Below are 21,435 nucleotides of genomic sequence, written 5' to 3'. Positions count from 1 at the left end.
GTAAAAATAAGATAACAGTGCGGCCTGAGTCTAATGTATTGAAGATTTATAAATTAGTGAATAGCTAATGATTCTCATTACCAGGATTATCGATTACCGATTGGTGAAATATATATAAATAAAACTCCAGTTAGAATCCTGGATTTAGCAGCATCCAGAGTCTGATTGAAGTTCTTTCTCTAAACTTCGGGACCTCACGCATGTACATGTTCATTCTTTGTTTCGTAAACATCCAAATAATACATAATATCATTCTCGCAGAATATAAGGCATACAAATAAAGAAAAAATCTTTAAAAAAAAAAGAAAAAAAAAAGATAAATAGTAATGGCTATTTAATGATTCTGGCGGGCTTTAGGTCCAGCAACTAAATTAGAGGTGTTGTGTTGTGGAGGCGACTAGCAAACAAACTACGAATTTCTTTTGATAACCATTAAATAAACTCCAACGCACCGGAAATTTAACCTAATAACCAAATAAATCTTGGCTTTGTGGGCCTCGCCTCAAACCGTTCGATTATCGTTCCACCTAAAAGATTGATATTAGATAAAGAAACCAGTTAAAATGCGATACGGCAACCTTTAGAACTAGAGATGACTTCGCTAATCGATGTTTTCTACCAACCTTACTTAAATTTATTCTAGTATTTAAAGAAGTTTGTTTACAGCTGTATTATACCTGGTAATAAGGTATTTTTTTTATCAAATTATACAAATCAAACTTTCCAAGTTTTCTCAGTGATGGTAACTCTTTTTCCCAATTTTCTCAAAATATATTCTCAAAATACTGTAAAGTAATATTTACAAAAAAAAATAAATAAATAAAATAACAATATTAATTTAAAAAAAAGTAAAGTTAATAAAAATTAATATGGGAAGAAATTCTAAATTCATAAATTTAGCTATTTTTTTCGTATCTTTTAAATTTACAAATAGAGAGTTCTTTCCAAAGAAACTTCTTTCTTTTTTCTGTTCCAAAACTTCTTCTCTTTTCTTTTATCACAATTTACAGAATGACTAAAATTTTTGTATTGTTTGCTTTCGTTAACTAATACCCTACCTAATACGTGATAACAATATGAAATAAATTTTTTGTCACAATTAAAAAAAAAACAATAAACAAAAACACAAGCATTGTAATTTAATTACTCAAATTAGCAAGATTACTGAGGAAGTCTTCTGGTGTTAGAATATGAGAAGAACCTGAAAAAAGATAAAAATAAAAAATGTAAACATGAATTATTATTAATAAGAAGTTTTTGACGTGAATACGTCTTTAAATTTGCTATCATATGGAGGCAATCCAAAAAAACCTAATGATAACAAAATCGGGGGATACAGTTTGGCATTACAGTTTCGAATCTATCGTCTACATGCAAAAGTAAATTAGACCACTTGATAGCTAAAGGAACAAAGAATTCATTACGATAAACTGTGACGCATCGCGCGCGGTGGAGGGGTAAGCGCCGCCATTTTGAGATCATTTTGCTGCGTATCGAGATTTGCAATTAGTATAACTTTTGACTCGGAGAAGATACGATGTTTTAATCGTCACCTGTCATCACGATCTATCTATTGTATATAAAACATTAGTGTAAAATAGTGACAGTGAATATAATAAGGTGTTAGAATGAAAAAATATTATCAAAAATATATGTCGCCCTATACGCGTCGAAAATACAGAGATCGTATACGGATGGAAAGGGCTTCTCAAGAACAATCGAATGGTAATAATAAAACACCGTATGACCGAGTCAAGCTGTGCCAGGAACGTAAAAGAATGAATGCGGCCGAGCGAATCAATCAACGACGGTGTCAGTACATCTGCAGCTGGGGCCGGTTGAAATTATGCAATTGGATGATGAAATCGCTTCTACCTCGACAACGGACTGTATAGGCATAGATTGTGTTCGATCGTCGATTATGAAGACCCATTGTTTCATCCTAAATACATAAATAAAAATATTTTATATAAAAAATATAGCCCGTTACGTAAACGTATTCACGTACAACACACGGCCGTGTCCATGACACAGCCACATTTTTTTTTATTATCACATCCATATATAGAACAGTCTACAAATCTAACATAATTTAAAAAAATGTATGTATCCTAATGATGTTTTCTTTCATGAAAATAATTTTCTCCTGTTTCATACACTCACAGGAGTTATGCCGGCAAAAACAAACAGAGCATATTGTAAAAACATAATTCTACAAACACAGAATTGTTCCGTCGTACCATGAATTTCCGGCGGAAATTGGGTATTAAAAAACAAACGAATTCTCATACTAAAGATCTCATAGTAGTGGTAGATTTTCCTGGAATTTTCTACAAACTTTCAAACTTAAGCAGCAACATTCTGACACTCAAAGTGGTAGAAATATAAAAGCCCCAGAAAAGAAACAATGCGAGGAAAGGGACCCAAATACTATTAACCGTACATCTGGATATTAAGTCCTAGCGTGAGTAATTAAACGATTCAGCTCAAATGGTTTTCGTGAAAATTGTGGACATCTTTTTTCAAAAAATAATTAAAGAACGACGAAAAGCTATCTTCTCTAAACCTTTTTCCTCCTAATAACACATATATGATTATTTGCAGGTGTATAATCAATATACAAACAAAGTTTAATGTAAATCAATATAATGAGAGAAGAGTATTTAATCACTTACCTATTATAACCTCCCAATTTTTAGCAGCACTAGTAACTTCGTAAGCACAACGTATTTCTGAGAATGTGACACCACCAATGATGAACACTAATAATCTTGGGACATTCTTCACCGTCTGCTGTCCTTTATCCTTATGCCAGTGTCCATAACGTGCGCTGATTAAAAAAAAAAAAATGATCAATTAAAGAAAGAAAAACGTGATTATCAAGAAAACAATAGCGATTATTTAACGCTATATTAGGCTGTTTGGGTGAAAAATAAATTATCTCCTTCAAAAGAGTAAAATCGAGTGGTTCTTCAATAACTACTTTAACTGCGATTGAAGTAATTGGGAACACGCAAAGCTCTTTGCGTTCATGGCTCAACAATTTTCCAGTAATATTTTCCTTGATAATGAATGTTATTGAGCTGAGAATAAATATCTCTGTAGTGATGCTGATCAGACAGTTAGCCCTATATAAGGCTAACTTCTTCAAAGACTACGATAACATCTCGCGTTATTATTTGCCCCGTTTTATTAACCCCTTAACGTGCACGCTCGAGTTAACTCGAGCGCGCTAAACTGTGCACACTCGAGATAATTCGAGCGGCGTTGTTCTTTATGCTGCTATAATTTTCCACACTCGAATATAATCGAGAATTGAAAATAACAATGTAAAAGCAAAGAAAAACAATCGTTTTATTGATATTTATCAAAAAAACTGTGCATTAAGGGGTTAAATTCTGTGAATAAGCATAAACTTATATTTTTATTTCTATAATATGTTAATAATAGATTTCATTTGTTTTCTAATTTTTAATAATTATTTTAAATGTTGGCTTTCTTGATTTTTAATTTTATAATACTCAATAAAAAGAAAGCTAATCCTTGTTATCGCAGTAATTTCCTATGTTATAGCATAATGGCCTCTTCTAGTTTGTCAGTAAAGTGCGTTAAAACTTATGGTTTAGTTATCCTACTCGTTCTCAGATAGCAGAAAATGAAGAAAAGTTTACGATATCCAGACGATATAAAACGCAGGGAACGACAAAGTACTCAATATCCGTACAGCAGTTAATGTGAGACTACAGCTCTCATATACTTATATACTTTTCTAACTCTTTAAACTAAAATTTTAGACGCAAAGAAACTTACCTAGCCGGTGCATGTGCATAACCAGAAGAAGCTGCACGTCCTCCAAGCAAAAATGGGAAATGTTTTGGATCAAGTTTATCGTCTATACAATCTTCCATTAGATCTTTAAGAATTGGAGTCCATCTGGACATTTGGTATGTCTGTTCAGTGATTCGTTCCTTTCTGGGTGGTTGGTATAATTTTTTACGATTTCCCTAATTAGACAAAAGAATAAATTTGGAGAAATCATTGAGATAATTAATTTGTACATGAATACTGTTAATTGTATACACATTTAAAAACAAATTAAAACTGTTCGTTGGGACAGTTGCATAAGGGTTGTTTGCCTAAAACTACGAAACAGCGTAGGGTTGAAAAACATACATCTTATGTCTTTTTTTCGCTTTTCATGTAAAAGATAACGAAATTTTCTTTAAAGTGAAGGTTAATCATCATCTAAAAGTGTAAATTTTTTGAAACAACATAAACAAAATAGTTTTCGACAAAAAAGTTACAAAAAATGGCTTTTTCAAAGATTGTTCAATCCTTATTAAACAGTAAGTTTTTGTTAGGAAGATTACAAAATATAAATTCCAATAAAACTTACGTCCACAACAACATTTAGCCCGAGATTTCCTAAATTTACGATGGCCTGTTTCTCGTGTGGCTGTATCTGGGCATGTTGTACAAGTTTGTTGAGGTTCTCCTCAGAAATACCATTCTTGGATAATGTGTACAGCAATATGATTCTCATCTTGTCATAATTAGATACAGCTTGATCTAATAAGATGGGTACAATGTTTCGCATTTGATCTTTGATTCGTTCACCTTCTGCATCCGTACCCATGGCTAAGTCCTAAAAAGACAGGATGATACATTGGTAAGATGACGAGAAAAGTGAAGCAGAAAAAAGGAGACCGAAATTTAGAAATACAATCTAACAATTCCTAACCTGTTCAACTTTACACAACTTATCCACGTATCCCTGGTAGGCCTTCATACAGTCCTCGGCCAAATGAAGATGTGTTGAATATTTACTCAACTCTTTTTGATACTGTGGCATTTTCTTTATCATTTGACTTAAATCTCTCATTGATTGCTTATCGCCTTGGGGCACTCTCTTGGAATCAATGAATTTTTTCAAATTTTTCGTTACATTCCTTTAAAACATTCAAAAAATACACAAAATCAATTTCCATAATCAACAATCAAAGAAATTGATTTTTAACTGAATTAAAAAAAAAGGAACTGCCAACTTACTGAGACACAACTGCAATATGTTGATGTCGTAATTCAACCCATAATTCGTCATTCTCATCAAGCAAAACTTCTTTATCTGGTTGACCGGATGTTGCTTCATACCTAGAAGAATAAATTAGAGCTATTTAGTGGAAGAATAACGCAGAAGGAAGTGTATTAGCTGCTTCATTCTGGATCTGGGTGTTTAGTCGTAACAACATTCACTCTTACACTTAAGAGACTGAAAAGAAACTAATTCCGAGAATGATCTAATTATTAGATCCATGATAAAGGAGTTACTGTGGCAAAACGGAGCCTCTGGGTGAGAGAGTTTCCTAGGGTAAGTGAATTTTGTGAAATGCTTTTTCAGGATGTGTACAGACAAATAAATATTATAGACATACAGAGAATATAGATAATGTAAACACTCGCATTTCGACATACGTAATCTCAGGAAGCAGATAGGCTCTGCTGAAGAAGACTAACACAAGCCAATCCCTAAGACGGAGGAATGGAGTACAATAAGGTCTGTTTCTAGAAGGAGTGAATGTTAACTACTTGGACGAGACGACCTAAAAGTGGCAAACCTTATCGCTTGTTTGCGATATAGGTTCTTTAGCACTTTCGAGGCCAGACGAGATCATAGCATAGATACAACCAACAACACAGGTCATTCTGATCCTTCTTCAAGGATCAAGGATAGTTTTTGAGTAGAATGTCCTGATAAAAGTGGTTGATTAATATCCCTTCATTCAGTTATAATAAGTAGGGAGGAAATTGAATAGCAGGATTGGCAAATTCCAAAATTCTAATGTACCAACTTTCAAAAAAAAAAACCTTCGCTATTGCAATACTTCTTCTCAAATACAACAAAACCAGCTGTTATTACTTGTAAACATCATTCTCAATCGGGAGAAGATCATAAGCCATAGCTTGTAGCGTCAACTCGTGCAATAACGGTGATACACAGTCAAATCCTCGGTCCAATATAATCAGCTGCGATCTAGCCTTTTCTGGTCCTTCGCCCATAGTTGGCTCATCAGCTTTGTATGCGTCCAGTTTTTGTTGGACAATTTGCGCAAGTTCAACATTTCGATCAAAATCACTATCCAATAAAATAAGAGAAACACAAATATTAATTAACTGAAATTCGTCTATTGGTCCAAGTGTAGATCTAAGTCAATATCCAAAAACATACCTTCTGTAACGTACTGATGGATATTCACCAAGCGTGGCACAAAGAGTGGCTATCTGTTCAGCAATCCGTTCCATATTGGCCACTCGACTGCTTATTAAGGATGGATTGTAAAAACATTGAAATGTTTCTGGTGCATCGAGTGAAAATACCTGTTAATTTGCAATTGTTTTGTAAATTTATAAGGGCAATAGTAGAAGAATAACAAATAAACTTTTGAAAATTAGTGTAATACAACTTACATAAAACCGAACAAAACTAGCTAGTCACTAATTAAAATAATAAACTGCGAAACAAAAATTTAAGAGGTTAAGTTACACGCTTGAAACTTTCACGATTTATTTAATGTTAACGTTTATTACATCAATGTTTATAGAAACTAAGCAAATGAAGTTTTTCAGAAGTTTTAATTAAATAGAATCATCAGAATTTGCCTAAAGGTTTATGATAAAAGTATAACTTTCGCTATGTCAACAATTACAAGAAGGCAGATTTATAAGCTTTTTTAATCGACTAATCGAATAAAATCGATTTTAATTGAAAGGGGAAGTCCATTTTGGCCGGCACTTTTCCCGACTTTAAAGTGATAGAACTACATGTGACGTACGGATGGGTCGGCGCACAAGAGGTGTTCCCCTTAATATCAGAAAGTAACTTAAAGGTGCTGGCTGCATCATCATCTTCAGCAAATCTGGGCATTAGTTCAGCCCAAAAGAAGATTTAGATCAACTTAATCGAAGAAATGTATTGTTTTTTGTATAGTACTTTTTTTCACCCACTGACATGCTACTATAATTGAGATCAGGTTAATGTAAATTAACTGTGAAAGTTTCAAGCCCGAAACTTAATTCTAAGAAAGGGTGAAGTTTTTTCTAGCATCCAGTTCGTTCGCTATGTCTGGGCTTTCATTCAGTTAATATGGCATACAATATGATTAAAGATTCAGCTCGCAAATTTCACGAATTTCTAATAATTAATACAATTTCTTAAAAGAAGCCTACAAAAAATCTGATAATTGACATGCTTTAAAATATCAAAATACTACTTGACATTCCAAAGAAAAAAGAGTATAAAATAAAACGGCATTAATCAACAAATATATGATCATTTCTTTCTAAATGGGCACATCCCAACCCAACAAATAATATTAGTCAAAAAATTATTAGAATCAGTAACATAGCCAAAATGTGACTGATAACCAAGGTGGTACGGGATTTAGCCCAACCCCTTTGAGGGTCCTGTCTAAACTTTTGCCCTTCGCTTTGCGTGGCGTCGCGCATATTGAAATACTACTTTAACACGCGAACATGCACCACTCTAAACTATTTATCAAATGTTATTGTTAAAAAAAATATATATAATTAATGAAAATATAGAACAAGTTGAAATCCTAATAAATTTTTTAGAACGAACTGTAAAAAAAATATTTCTGTATTAGGGCTGGAAATAGGGCAAAAAAATTCTGTTTAATAAATAGCTAATTTTCATTAATGAATATTACTCTCATAATGGCCGTCTTTAGAATTTATGATATCAAAAATGAATATTTATAAAGAAAATTTATATTAACCCCTTAATGCACAGTTTTTTTGATAAATATCAATAAAACGATTGTTTTTCTTTGCTTTTACATTGTTATTTTCAATTCTCGATTATATTCGTGTGCGAAAAATTATAGCAGCATAAAGAACAACGCCGCTCGAATTATCTCGAGTGTGCACAGTTTGGCCAGTTTAGCGCGCTCGAGTTAACTCGAGCGTGCACGTTAAGGGGCTAAATGAAGAATAAAACCGAAATTAGTAACATTGCATCACTCGAGATAAATAGTCTTAGTTAGCGGCTAGCTAAAGGAGACTAGATTAAGCTCTACCAACCAGAGATCCGATATAATAGATTTTCTACATGAATGGGGAAGGGTTGATGCGCAACTTGTTGTGGCAAATTTGCAGCTGACATAGCGGGGTAAGCGCGAAACCGCCGAAAATTGTACTGTTTTTCTTTGCTAGTTCCTCTGATGATTTCCGTTAGCAAAAATATGTGTTCATTTAAGCCTTAATAGTGGACGGGTTTATTGGAGTACTGAGTAAATAAATGGAAACAGGGTTTTTTTGGTTGTAATTTTTAATTTCACAGGATTTTTTTAGAAGGATAAATTTTTACGGGCTAATTGGAATAAGAATTTACTTAGTAAGAGAAGGGATGTGCGTAATTACCGGAACTGTCCTTAAAACAAAAAAAACAAAAGTTGGGCGCCTTCACGCCACGAAACGCTAATCGCACCACGCTACGCGCTTCCGCCATACTAAGGTCGCAGCTTACAGAGAGTAGGTAATAAATTAATTTGAAATTTTAAGTTATAAATGCATCAGTAAATATAATATGGGAGAATGAAGAGAAAAATCTATTACAAACATAACGTCTATTAAAAACTGCGTTCATATTAAAATAAATATACACTAAGACTACTTAAATGTAATTATACTATTTACACAAAAATTAAATTAAATAAAAGATAATTGAAGTAGCAAAAATGAAAACAAAAACAGAATGGCGTTGAAAATGTTCAAGCAAGCGTTGCATTTTCCATTTAAAAATAAAAATAAAATCAAGCTAAGTAAACGAAAAAAAAAAAAAGCCATGCAAATCACATTCCACATTTATTTCTTAATTATTAAGTATTGAATCTCAGACAGCAACGTATCAAGGAGACCTAAACACACCTGACTTTCATACGGTAAGAAAGCAATGTTGATCTCTTTCAGCGTTTTTATCTTTCTGGCAGCTAAAGATTTGCACAGCTCGTTAAATAATTCCTCCTGACACACTAGCCAATAAAAAGACAGACACAATAAAAAGCAAGTGTTAAAATTATGGTTATTTTGTTAGTTAAAAACAAAAAGAAAATGTGCTCAGGAAAACTCTCCCAAAAAAGAAAAACACATTCACATTGGATTAGACATATAGTAATAACAATAAGCAAGTTAAAATAATGTACAGGGGATCAAATTTACTGAAAATAACCAAAATACCATAAAATTAGGGTTTCGTGTTAAACAAAAAAGCTTTTTATGGTTAATCTTTAGCACCGGTTCATCTAGCGCATTCTACAGGACGTTTCTATGATTTTTTTCGTTGCTGTTTTTTTCTTTTGGACGCATTTCCGTGGATTCCCGAGGAATGACGATAATCTCAATATAAGATGATCACTACGAAGCATCAAGTAGCTGCTTCGAGAGTTGAGCCCAAGGCGAGAGCAGAAATGAAAGAAACATTGATCCAGGCGATTACGAATTGGACAAGAAGAGTGTTTGGTTAGTATTGTCAGAAGTTGTAGTCCTCCAAAAAAAAAATTCGACAATTAATGTTAAAAAACCGGAAATAAATATTTTGCAGTTTTTTATCAAGGCCCTACTAACATCGGTGAGTGTAATAAAAAGTTACTGTAAAATGCGCTGGGTGATAAAAAGTCCCATGCTGAAGTTTCAATGCACTTCTATTCTCCTAGATAACCTAGATCCAATTTACCCAAAGTACCACACTCAATTAATTTAAAAAATAAAAATAAAAACAAAAAAGTAAATAATAAATAGCAGTTATTCTGTTTAATGTGTTAATCAGACAAAAGAAGAAAATTTAGTAGGAAAGACACAAAATACATAATTTCGGTGCGACTTTTTTCTGATTTAACTGTTTCTGATTTGGTTTGGTCAAAATCGTCTTTACCTGTTGTTCGTAAGCAATAAATGCGACGTTTATCTCCTTCAGTGTCTTAATATATTTAACAACTTGATGGTGGCATAATTCTTCAAATAATACTTCAGGACAAGCTGTAAATAATACTTAATTCATTGCTTACAAGTTAAATTTAAAAGTTTCAAAAAAATAGAATTAAAATTTAAAAAAAATTGAAAAGAAAAAAAATTATAAATAATAAACTTAAAACATAATCGCGAAAAAAAAGCATCGGGAAAAAAACTTAATCGGGGAGCGCATGCGTCGTAATCAACGATATTTCACAAGGTGTTTTATAACGCTAAATTATAAAATTCCTTGAAATCACATTTATGAAACGCCCTAAAATTAACTTTCCTGAAAAAGAAAAGCAAAAAACTAGTCATTTTAACCTTTTATTTAATGAATTACTATACTGTGCTTAATCAGCTGAAATGGTTTTCAAGATAACCATAGAAAAAAAATGAAACCTTCGGTGAGTTCTAACTCACGAGTTTATGTTGTTATTGTTTTAGGCGCACCTTCGGAGTTAGTACCCTATCTTTGATTAACGCTTCGGAGGGCATGAACTTCACCAGAAAATTTGCATCACCAAGAGTAGGAGAAGATGGAAATACCTTCTCTTAAAAGGTGAAGAATGTCTAGCACCAAGAAGTGGGAATCATTTTTTGGCCAGTTTTTCGTCCCTTTGGATTTTCCAGAGAGCCTATGTGACTGGCGGGGGTTTGAAGGGTTGTATTCATGTCCAAGAACTTCAAAATTCACGATATTATCTTTGGATTATCTAGGGAAAGCGTAGTAATAAATAATGTATGTACTTGAAACTAGGAAGTGCTTATTCTAACTTTTGGCTTCTTCCTATTTCTAAGTAACCAGGAAATTGGAAGAGAATTTCATCATCGAATGGAGGCCTCCTACCGAATAATTCCTAACTTCCGACTCCCAACACCCTTCGAAGATGTATCCCAAGAAAACTGGCGAAGATGATTCATCATTTGAGAGTGATGTAAAGTGGGTGGTCTCACTTAGCACCTTTTAGTGAGGCATAATAGCACAGTTTGGTCACACTGCAAAATATTACTTTAAAAAAATAAAATTAAAACTTACATAAAGCGACTATTACGTTAAAAGAATTAATGGTTCAGCTGGTATACAAAACAAATCAAATAAAACCCGAGTTACCGCTGGTTGGGCGAAAAAAAAAATGTAAAATTTAAATTCATTGTACCAGTTCTTGGCAGTTTCGGTCTTTGGACAGTAAATATTTTACAGATACATTATAGAGAGACATTTTAGAGATACATAATGTTTTAAATCTGCTAACCTTCAGTGAAATAAACATGCGCTGCTCGATACATGGTTCGATTAGGTGAAGCAAAATCTTGCATAAGTGCATGAACTGACTTTTCACTAGGTGTTATCAAATAAACGGCCTCCATAGTGGGCAATGGTTCCCTTTTTTTGTGGATATCTTCAACAACTAAAATAACAATAAAAGAAAAGTAAATATTGTATATAAACAGAGAGAATATCGGAACTAAATAAATCTCTTTTCAAAAATTATTTATTTACTTGTAAGTCCTTCTGCAGAAATTTCATGCATCTTACAACAAGCTGACACCATTCTCATCGCTAATTGATCAACCACAAGTACTCTCCATTCCACTTCTTTAGCCTTCTTTTTTTGTTTGATGGCATCATTCATAATTTCTGTGAAATGAAATAAAATTTAAATAATAAAACAATCAAAAATTTGAAGTTCAAGTTTTGTGAGGAGGGTTCTGAATTATTTTAAGGTCATGTTGCTCAGAGTGACATGTATACATAAACATCGATGTATATTAAGATCGATAGTGTACTCTACCCCTTCCAGCTTATAACCTCGCCCATTAGTAGCTAGTAGCGTACATTCAGGTTATTTTGTTTTTTAGTTTTGCTGTTCGTGCAATATCAATAATTCTGGTATGTAAGTGAATACTTGTATTTTTTTTTTTTGCAGTTGTGAAGCATTAATATCAAATAAGGAATAATTATGAATGCTTTAAGTGCTTATCTTAGTGATGAAGAAAGTGAAGATAATGAAAGTGGTGAAGTAGGACCCCCAATTCCAGAACATACAAAATTAAATTTGGAAAAGAACGAACAAGAACGTAGTAGCATCGACAAAAAATCTATTGAAGAATGCGAAGATGAAATAGGACCTCCAATTCCTGAATACATTAAATTATCTTTAAGCGAAGATGAAAAGAAAGAACAAGCTGATAAGCAAAAAGATACAAGTGAAGCTGGAAATGAAGATGATTTAGATGAAGCTGAAATAGGACCTCCAATACCAGAGCATTTAAAGTTAATGACAGAACAGAATAGACTACAAGAGGACTCTGAAGACAGTGAAACTGAAGATGATCTCGCTGATGATATACCAATCGCATCGAATATATCAATAAGCCATGGAACAAAGCCAGTTGTGGCGATCGCTTTAGATCCGGCTGGTGCAAGATTGAGCACTGGTTCTGTAGATTATGACATCAGACTGTGGGATTTTGCCGGAATGGATTCTACGATGCAGAGTTTTAGAACATTAATGCCTTGCGGCAATAATCCTATAAAAGGTGTGGATTTCTCTTCAACAGGAGACGCTGTACTTGTAGTGTCCGGCATGTCTCAGGCGAAAGTATTGGACAGAGATGGCCATGAGATTGCAGAATGCATTAAAGGTGATCAATATGTTACCGATATGGCTCGTACAAAAGGTCATATTGCACCGCTTACTAGTGGATGTTGGCATCCACGCACCAGGGAAGAATTTCTTACAACCTCTGAAGATTGTACCTGTAGATTATGGGAAGTAAAGACGCCTAACAAACATAAAGCTATAATAAAATGTAGAGCTCGTAATGGTCTAAAAACTCATCCTACAGCGTGTACATACAGTAGAGACGGAAACACTATTGCATGTGCGTGTATTGATGGATCGATACAACTATGGGATCATCGCAAAGCGTTTGTTCATCCTGCAAAAACTATTCGCTTAGCGCACGAAACTGGAACAGAAACTTCCTGCATCACGTTCTCATATGGATCCAGCACTTTGGCGACAAGAGGTGGCGATGATACCCTAAAATTGTGGGATCTCAGGATGTTCACCAAATCACTTTTTACTGCGGACAATCTTTATTCAAGATACAGCAGCACCAACTGCATGTTCAGTCCTAACGATGCGCTAATAGTTACTGGCGTCTCTTTGAAGAAAGGTGAAACAGACGGTGATATGTATTTTTATGATACGAAAACTTTTTCACTCGTGAAAAAAGTTACAGTTTCTGAATCCCATGTCATACAAACAGTGTGGCACCCCAGGTTACATCAATTGTTCATCGGCTGTGGAGACGGCATTATAAGAGGTTATTTTAACGAGAAAAGCGTACGAGGATTACAACTCTGTGCGGGTAAAGTCAGACATAAAGTGAAGCAATCAGAAGTAGTCGCAGCACAACAAATCATCACGCCACATGCCTTGCCAATGTTTCGCCAAGAGAAACATAAATCAATCAAAAAGAAAATGGAGAAAGAACGACTTGATCCGGTCAAATCGCATCGCCCTGATTTGCCGATAAAGACTGGTCAAGGAGGCCGGGTGGCCGCTTCTGGTTCAACGCTTAGTTCTTACGTGATACGTAATCTCGGGCTGAGCAAACGTGTAGATGATGACCAAGATCCCAGAGAAGCTATTCTGAGGTTCGCAAAAGAAGCTGAAGAAAACCCATATTGGATTGCACCCGCTTATAAAAAGACCCAACCAAAAACTATTTTCCAACAAGATAATGAAGACGAACCCAGCAGTAAAAAAGCAAAAATGTAAATCCTGCCCTCTGCCCCATTTTTCTCCAAGGCAATTAATTCAAAATTGTATTGTAATCTTTAGAATTGATGTGTAGAATGCTTTTGTTTTATAATAAACTGTAAATACTTTGTAATTTCATGTAATATATGTAAGTAGATCACATGCCCATAGTTAAAACAATAATTGTGAATGTTATTTAAAATAAAGACCTGTAAATTCAAGCAACAGTATCTTAGTATTATAATTTTTTTTTTTAAATTTATTTTGTTATTTACAATCTGTATAATACACTATACAATAAGTAAATAGGGAGATAGAAGTATAGAGGCGTGAAAGGCAGGAGGAAAGAAACTGCCCAGCGGCAGCACTTTCTACAGGATATTAATTTTAGGCCTTCAGACTGCAAAGAAGTCGCGGGGCCACTGGCGATTCCGTCGGCGAGGAGGATTGTCAGAAATGTCAGAGAGGCGAGAGACTGTACTAGAGGATTGGAGCAAGTGGAGAGAGCACTATGGAATTTTTTGATATTTAGTCTTGGCTAATAGGTGTACGAAGGGGATGTTGAGGTCGTTGTGCAGAGTGAGGTTAGTCACGTAGAAGGGAGCGTCAACTATCTGTCGAAGTAGTTTTGATTGAAAAGTCTGTACAGTCCGTATGTTTGAAGGTTAGGCTGAACCCCACAGCTCTAGTCCGTAAGTCCACATTGGTTTGAGGATAGTACTGTATATTAATCGTTTTAGTTCAATGGGTATTTTGGAGCGTCGTCCAAGAAGTCTGTAAAGTAGTTTCGCACGTTTTGTCATTGCTTGTCTTTTTAAGTCTAGTGTGTGGGTTCCACGTGAGTCGCTTGTCTATGTAGAGCCCAAGGTAGCGCACCAGATCTGTATAAGGAAGAGTATTGCTGTTGAAGAGGACAGGTGGACAGGAGCCCCGCCGTAGAGTAAACGTGGCATGCTGTGGCATTTCTGTGGGTTCATTTTAATCCGCCACTTCTTGGCCCAGGATTCTATTTTATGTGTGTCTGTAATTTGTATGAAGCTGATGTAGTGGCTAGGTATGGCTGTGTCGTCTGCATATGTACAGAGTAGTGTAGAGGGTTGTACAGGTATGTCTGATGTGTATACTGTGTAGAGAACGGGGCCAAGTATACTCCCCTGCGGCACCCCGGCCCCCACATTTTTTTTTATTTAAAAAAACGTTGTGTTAACACTCACAAGACTTTTATACAATTATTACAATTACAACTGATAAATTTTCTAATACAAATGAATTGAAATGAAGGTAGCGAAAATGTATTAATTGGTGTTCTTCCCAAAAAGCGTTGAAACATCAATTGTGTTTATATCCTGGAATAAGTCGGTCCTATCGGAGACTTATTTATATGAGGAGAAGAGGACATTTATGTACAGTCAGGGTTTTCTTTCACAATGTTACTGGCATAATAAGCAGGACTTCGAATGTTTTAATAGCACGCTTTCTTTGGAGAAGCGATACTAGTACAGCAAGCGATTCATGTCACTATGGTACAATGATTTCTAAAAACAGTTGATAATGTGGTTGGCTACGAAGTGTTACATAAAATTACCTATATTTTTTTTAAAATGTAGCATACTTTTTTTTTTAATTGTAATAAAAAAAAAGTAAGGCTAAGTGGTCAAAGTCCACACCAAATATTTCATCCGCAGCGACCGGATGTCTCCTATGTTAACAGAAATCTTTGTTTCTAATTTTTGTATAATGCGTTCTCAAGATTTTATCTAGAGATGAACACTTATTTAAAAATTACCATTTGAAGTAATGAATTCTTCCTCATTCCTTTACACGTTTCCTTTTATAACTTTTCTTTATGGCAACAGATAGATGAAAAATATTGTCCCATGGTTTTTAGAATACAATACAAGTAACGTAAGGGAAAGTAGTTCTGCTGGAGTAATCGATATGCTGTGGGCAGGGTTAAGTTTAGCTCGTTTCTAAAGTAGTTGACTAGTTTATGATTAATAGTAAAAGGTAGCTCTAAATTATGAATTTACTCCAGATAGATAATTCATTTTAAATTCCGCTGTGAACACTTTGCTCCGGAGTACACCTATCTTTAAGTAAAACAAAGAGATTATTCTTCCTAAATTATATTAATGCTCATAAGTGTATACATTCACAAAAATTCAACTCAAACTGTAACAATCTGCATACAGTTCTGATCTGGAAGTCACATTATAATGTGTTCTATCAATGGCTCATTTTATTCAGGACTTTTTATTTAACATTAGTGGAAGTCACTGCTGCAATTGAAGAAAAAGATGTCCAATAGCTTGCCAAAAGGAGGGTAATTTTTGACCGGATAAGAATATTTTACAATTAGATGTATCAAAACAAATATTTTAAACAAAATACAATATTTAAGGGATATGAATCGTCATTTTTTTACATTAAATACATTTATCACAATATATGTTCTCCGATAATCATTTATACATGAAATAATCTGCACAATACTTAAGATACGAAAATAACATTGAGGCAATTTATAAGAATAAAAAAAAAGGTCTGATCGATAATTCAAAACTTTCATGATGCATAATATGCTAGTGGGTGTGGGGGGTCATATATTTTAAAGAGTTGTTAATGCATTGGCACAACAAAAATATTAAATTTTGAATTGAAAAAAAATAAAATAACCAAGTAAAAATTTATTTTTAAAAGCAACATTTACAAACTTTTCATTCTAAATTTTCACTTGAAAAAGAACCTTGGCTTGAATCAGAACATAAACAAAAATATATACATTAGATTCTGTAGTTTTTATTAAATGATGCAATCTCTGATGAGGTCACTTTAAATATGATTCATTATTTCCATAGTTATGCGGGTTAACATGCTACGAAATGATTCTGTTATTGAAATATTTAAATACTAATTTTCTACCGAATGAAAAAACAATAGATATTGGAAAATGTTAAGAATTCCTTTCTGTGCAATAGAAGCACGTAGATGACAATAATCATGTAACAATATATCAATCGGCTGTGCTAAAACTATTTATTGAACCCTTAATTGAAGCAATTTATTACTACCATAGCTTACTATGGTTAGAATGGTAAACATTAAATGGGACGAATAAAACTAAGATTAATTCATCAACTATAGTACCCCTTAAGAACTTGTATGTGTGTGTTCTAGAAAGAAAATAAGCATTTCCTTCTGTAGGCTTTGATTTTCCTTTTAACTTTACACCTATTGTGTTGTGAATTTTAAAGATAACACTACAAAATTATCAGTAGACTACCTACTTACTACCTTGAGAACTTTTTGCTTAACAATCATAATGAAATATTATCTTCAGTAAACTTTATTAATTTATTAAAAACCTTCAGAAAGATTAAGCTATCACAATTTTTTTGAATAATTTCGTATAACAATTTACTTATACTTTAAAAAACGTTTTGAAGTGTAATAATGAATCTTCTCTAGTCAAATGCAACAGGAGATACAGTTTTTACACACTTTCGAAAATGAAAGATTAGAAGTAAGGATTCAAACTAATTCCATAAATTATTTGATATTAATGATTCCAAAATATGCAATGAATGATAATTCTCTTTATAAAACTCAATAAAAATCAAGATCGGTGTAAGCAATTCTGTACTTCATTCTATCAGCAATTTTCACAAATTAGGAAAATTATAAACAAATTTAAAACCAAGAGAGGCTTTGGCAAAATTTGAATGAAAAAACAGTTAAAAAATGGTAATTGTTTTAAATTAAGCAATGTTAACTTACTTTGCCCAACTAACGCCTTCAACGCCATCTTGACAACTAGTGATATGATTATGTTCGAAGTGATACTAAAACGGTAGCCAGAGCACAGCGCATTCTATTTTAACCCACTTTATTCAATTTTTTCTTATTTGTTGTTGTTATTTTCCTTACTCAAGTAAGTTGTGCCTCACAATTCAGGCAAACTGAAGCCACAATGTGGATCAAAATTATGTTCACATTAAACAATGTCTCATATAATTTACACTGTCTCGAGTTCTCAATTCTAGAGCACCCTCCCAAAAATGTTCTAAAACTTGAATCTGTTAAAAAATATTTTTTCTGATCGAAATCTTTGTGCTAAATCATTATAATAAAATTACCCAAATCTTTTGAGAATGACAAATAAATTAGAACGAAATATTTCATATCATTCACTCACTCACATCATAAATATGGACTTTAAAAATTCATGTGCTGGAAGATATAACAATACTCACTCATTTATGAAAACAATCAACTAATTATCAATATCAATTCAATATCTTGAAGTTCATTCTATTTTCAATTATCAACAATCGATTAACGTTTCTTGCTGTTTCAGTAACTGATACGATTTAAATCTAAACTGTTAGTTAATTCTATTAATTTGTTTGTTTTGGTTATAGTTGGTGAATGAGTGGTTGGTTCTTCAATGCAGGTATCTATTTGGAAATAGATACTATTGAAATGACAGGATTTATAGCATTACATATTGGTAAATATTTTTCGTTTGGTAAATCTTCAGAGTCAGATCTTTCGATTAGAGCGTATTTATCTATTTTAGGAGCCGGTAACCATTCACATAGTTTAAAGCCAGAATATGAAATGCTTTGCCGGACAGCGTGTAGAAAAGTAAGTAACATTGTATAAATAAAAAATGCTACGTTTTAAATTAAGTACACTGAAACAGAATTTTTTGTACAGGCTGTGGACAAGTTAAAGAATGGCGAATCAGCTCTTAATGTTGCCTGTTTTGCTACAAAATTTTTAGAAGATTCTGAATTGACCAATGCAGGAATTGGTTCGAATTTAACCTGGGATGGTACAGTTGAATGTGATGCAAGTATAATGGATGGGACCAGTCTTAATTTTGGCGCTGTCGGTGCTTTGGGTTGTGTTAAAAATCCCATAATGGTCGCTCGAAAAATTTTAGATGACCAATCACATGCACTTACACTTCAGAGGGTTTCTCCTTGGTAAGTTATTGTTAATGTAGCCATAAATAAATAAAGTCATTACATCTAAGATCCTGTAGCTGTAATAATTGTAAATAATTGATTCGTTATTCACTAGAAATGGTTATAGAGAAAAAAATGTACAGGGAAAGAAAAAAGTAATGATGAGAGTATGTCTGTGCAGTCCAGAGCACAGTATGCGGTTAAAATAACTGCATATATTTTTTTTCAGACGGGCTTTACGTCCAGCTAACAAATAAGTGTCGTGTAAAGTGGAACGGATGTCCTTTACAAATATAAAGTAGCAACACGCTGGGCTCTCATTTACTCATACACTAAACCTTCTTCCAAGTATTGTAGTTGATTACCCTTTTATATTCTTCCTTTTTTTTGGTCATTTCGTTATTTTAGCTGTAGGTATACGCCAATTCCAAGAAATTGCGCAATCAGAGTAGATTAGAACAAGGGACATACACTGTTCCCCAGCAGATTGCAGCTAATAGAGGCTTACTATGCTAACCCGTTTTCATTCTCGAGAAGGAATTTTCCCCTTTTTATAATATCTCCTGTGGCCTCCAGTTACCAGAGATCCCTTAAATTAGCATTTCATACCTAACGTAGCCTAGATAGAAGAGACCGTTTAATTTATTTCTATTACATTTCTTCCACTGTGAGGTACCCAAAGGATATGTTTTCCGGGTTCTTGTGCTATAAGAAAGGTACAATGCCAGATTCATTCGGCGCGGGCTCTGAGGCAATCCAGGCTGGCCGCTAAAACAGTGTCATCTACCTTGTCCGCGATTGAAGCTAGACTAAGTAACTCCTTAAAACGGCCCCTTGGAATAGCCGCCTGGTCTTCATTAGTAGAGGCGAGTGAGTGGCTTTACCTAGTGTTAGATGCTCAGCGACCTCTTAAGAGTTTTTGCCAAAAGTTTGCTAAGAGGCCACTGAGAGAGTAAATCTTAAGATTAAAAAATCTAGACGGTTATAACTTATTTGTGACAATAAAAAGAATACGGAAATATAAGAGAGGAGTTGGGCACGTTAAGATTAGTGATCTTCTTTTTAAATAATGCTGGAACCTCGTTAATCTGTTTAATTTCATAACTTAAATTGTTCAAGAAAATTAAAAAATAACAAACAACTTTTTATACTTTAATGGAAGATATACATTTCAGCCTGATGGTTGGAAAAGGTGCCCGAAATGTTGCAGAACAAGCAGGACTTATAGTTTCTCCAAATATTTTGTTGACGAGTAAGAAATGTACCCAAATTATGTGATTAGTTATATTTTATTTTCTAATGTGTTAATTTTTGTACTCTTTTTCTTTTTTTAGATAAAACGTTACGATTACATCGAAAATATAAGAGGAAAGTAGAAAAACTAGAAAATGGTTGTTTATCCGTACGTATTCTATAAATGTAATTTTCTAATATTCTTATTTTTAAAATGATTTTTAGACGAGTATGGTTAGGTATGCCACTAATGTGTCATTTGAATAAATATTTGCTGCTACTCTTGCAAATGGCTCCAGATTTTATTTTATCGTCGTTTAATCTACGCTTAGATGTAAAACTTTTATTTGGAAACTTTGTCCAGAAAAACAACTTGCATTTTAGAACAGTTTTGCAGAAAGGGAGCAAGCAACTTCCTAATTTAAATCTTATTTTACTGAAATGTACGGTCCTTAACCAAGCTGCTGCTGCAGCCTCCGTGTATCGATTTGAAAACGAAACCACTTCGTTATATTCCGCAATACCTTATAACTGTTGAAAACTAGAGAACTTTTAATGGCCTAATGGAACATGATTTTTAGCATTGGCTTCTAACATAATTAGGAACCTTTGCAACCTAGCCATGCTGTGTGGTTAAATCTTTTTGATCCTAAGAATCGTTTGTGCTTTGAGTGTCTGCAAAAGATGTAGGACATTGACCTGGAAGTTTTGAATCATTGAGCCTTGGATTTAGTCTACGCTTCTCTTTTAATGTCCGTCTTCGTTAGTCTATTTTCAGGTAGATAAAAACAAATCATATACTATTCTAATACATATTTATTTGGTATATTTACTTTTTTTTACATAATTTTTTATCTCCCATTGATACATTTATTAATACTATTCGCTAATGTGACATCAAATCATTTTATGATTTTTCACTAAAAAAAAAGCAATGAAACAAAAAATAGTTTTAATTGTAATCAACAAGCAGAATGAAGTAATGTAAAAACCAGTCTTTCATTTAATTATATTAATACGAATAAACAGCTTTTTTATTTTTCTCATTGAAAATAATATTTATATATATCATTCAGATATTTGTAATAAGTCCTGATTTAAATATATTTTTTTAATTTTTGAGTTCAATGCTAAGAAATTTTCAAAATTTGAACATTTTTAAACCAAACATTTTTCTAAGATGCTGAAAAATAATTTCTATATTCTAAAAAAGGTTAAAAAAACAAACTTTTAGAGGTGACAGTAGCAGAAATCACAGACTAAGCTTCTAAATAATTTAAACCAAAAAATCAGTCCACCAATTTTCACAGTAAATTACAAATTAAACAAATATTTACAGAATTCTATGTGTTTCTGAAAATATTTAACAGATATATCCTATTACAATCTAAAGCAGTTCATTTTTATTTAATTTATTTTTTAAATAAAGA

General features: G+C 33.3%; 3 protein-coding genes across 4 annotated transcripts in view; 2 read left to right on the top strand and 1 right to left on the bottom strand.

Annotated features, from left to right (window-relative positions):
- The window catches only part of Tasp1 (Taspase 1), a 38,174-nt gene that overhangs the window by 4,675 nt on the left and 12,064 nt on the right, over positions 1-21,435 (top strand). Inside the window, exons 2-6 of the mRNA XM_074118797.1 lie at positions 18,221-18,309; positions 18,379-18,446; positions 18,519-18,790; positions 19,948-20,024; positions 20,107-20,174. Coding sequence (XP_073974898.1) covers positions 18,228-18,309; positions 18,379-18,446; positions 18,519-18,790; positions 19,948-20,024; positions 20,107-20,174 — 567 coding nt within the window. The 5' untranslated portion in view covers positions 18,221-18,227. The remainder of the gene's footprint in view (positions 1-18,220; positions 18,310-18,378; positions 18,447-18,518; positions 18,791-19,947; positions 20,025-20,106; positions 20,175-21,435) is intronic.
- Positions 1,121-17,946, bottom strand: Rop (Syntaxin-binding protein Rop). Of its 2 annotated transcripts, none has more exons than XM_074116147.1 (12): positions 17,577-17,946; positions 11,528-11,665; positions 11,280-11,435; positions 8,944-9,047; positions 6,227-6,375; positions 5,918-6,133; positions 5,050-5,151; positions 4,742-4,949; positions 4,397-4,645; positions 3,811-4,004; positions 2,676-2,830; positions 1,121-1,201 (listed from the first exon to the last, which is right to left on the bottom strand). In XM_074116147.1, the coding sequence occupies exons 1-12, from the start codon at positions 17,602-17,604 to the stop codon at positions 1,140-1,142; spliced, it is 1,761 nt and encodes a 586-aa protein (XP_073972248.1). In that variant the 5' UTR covers positions 17,605-17,946; the 3' UTR covers positions 1,121-1,139. The 2 variants fall into 2 exon arrangements, with proteins under 2 accessions (XP_073972248.1, XP_073972185.1); XM_074116084.1 differs by lacking the exon at positions 8,944-9,047 and adding an exon at positions 9,947-10,050 and having other exon boundaries at positions 17,577-17,868.
- On the top strand, positions 9,064-14,029 carry LOC141447970 (gastrulation defective protein 1 homolog). Its single transcript, XM_074115986.1, has 2 exons — positions 9,064-9,534; positions 11,955-14,029. Exon 2 carries the CDS (start codon positions 11,988-11,990, stop codon positions 13,815-13,817), a length of 1,830 nt encoding a protein of 609 aa, XP_073972087.1. The 5' UTR covers positions 9,064-9,534; positions 11,955-11,987; the 3' UTR covers positions 13,818-14,029.

The sequence above is a fragment of the Rhodnius prolixus genome, unplaced genomic scaffold (genome assembly GCF_049639745.1).
Source record: "Rhodnius prolixus isolate KJV_2025 unplaced genomic scaffold, Rpr scaffold_1, whole genome shotgun sequence".
NCBI lineage: Eukaryota > Metazoa > Arthropoda > Insecta > Hemiptera > Reduviidae > Rhodnius > Rhodnius prolixus.
The sequence above is the reverse complement of the archived record's forward strand: the minus strand, read 5'-3'. Positions and strand labels throughout refer to the sequence as shown.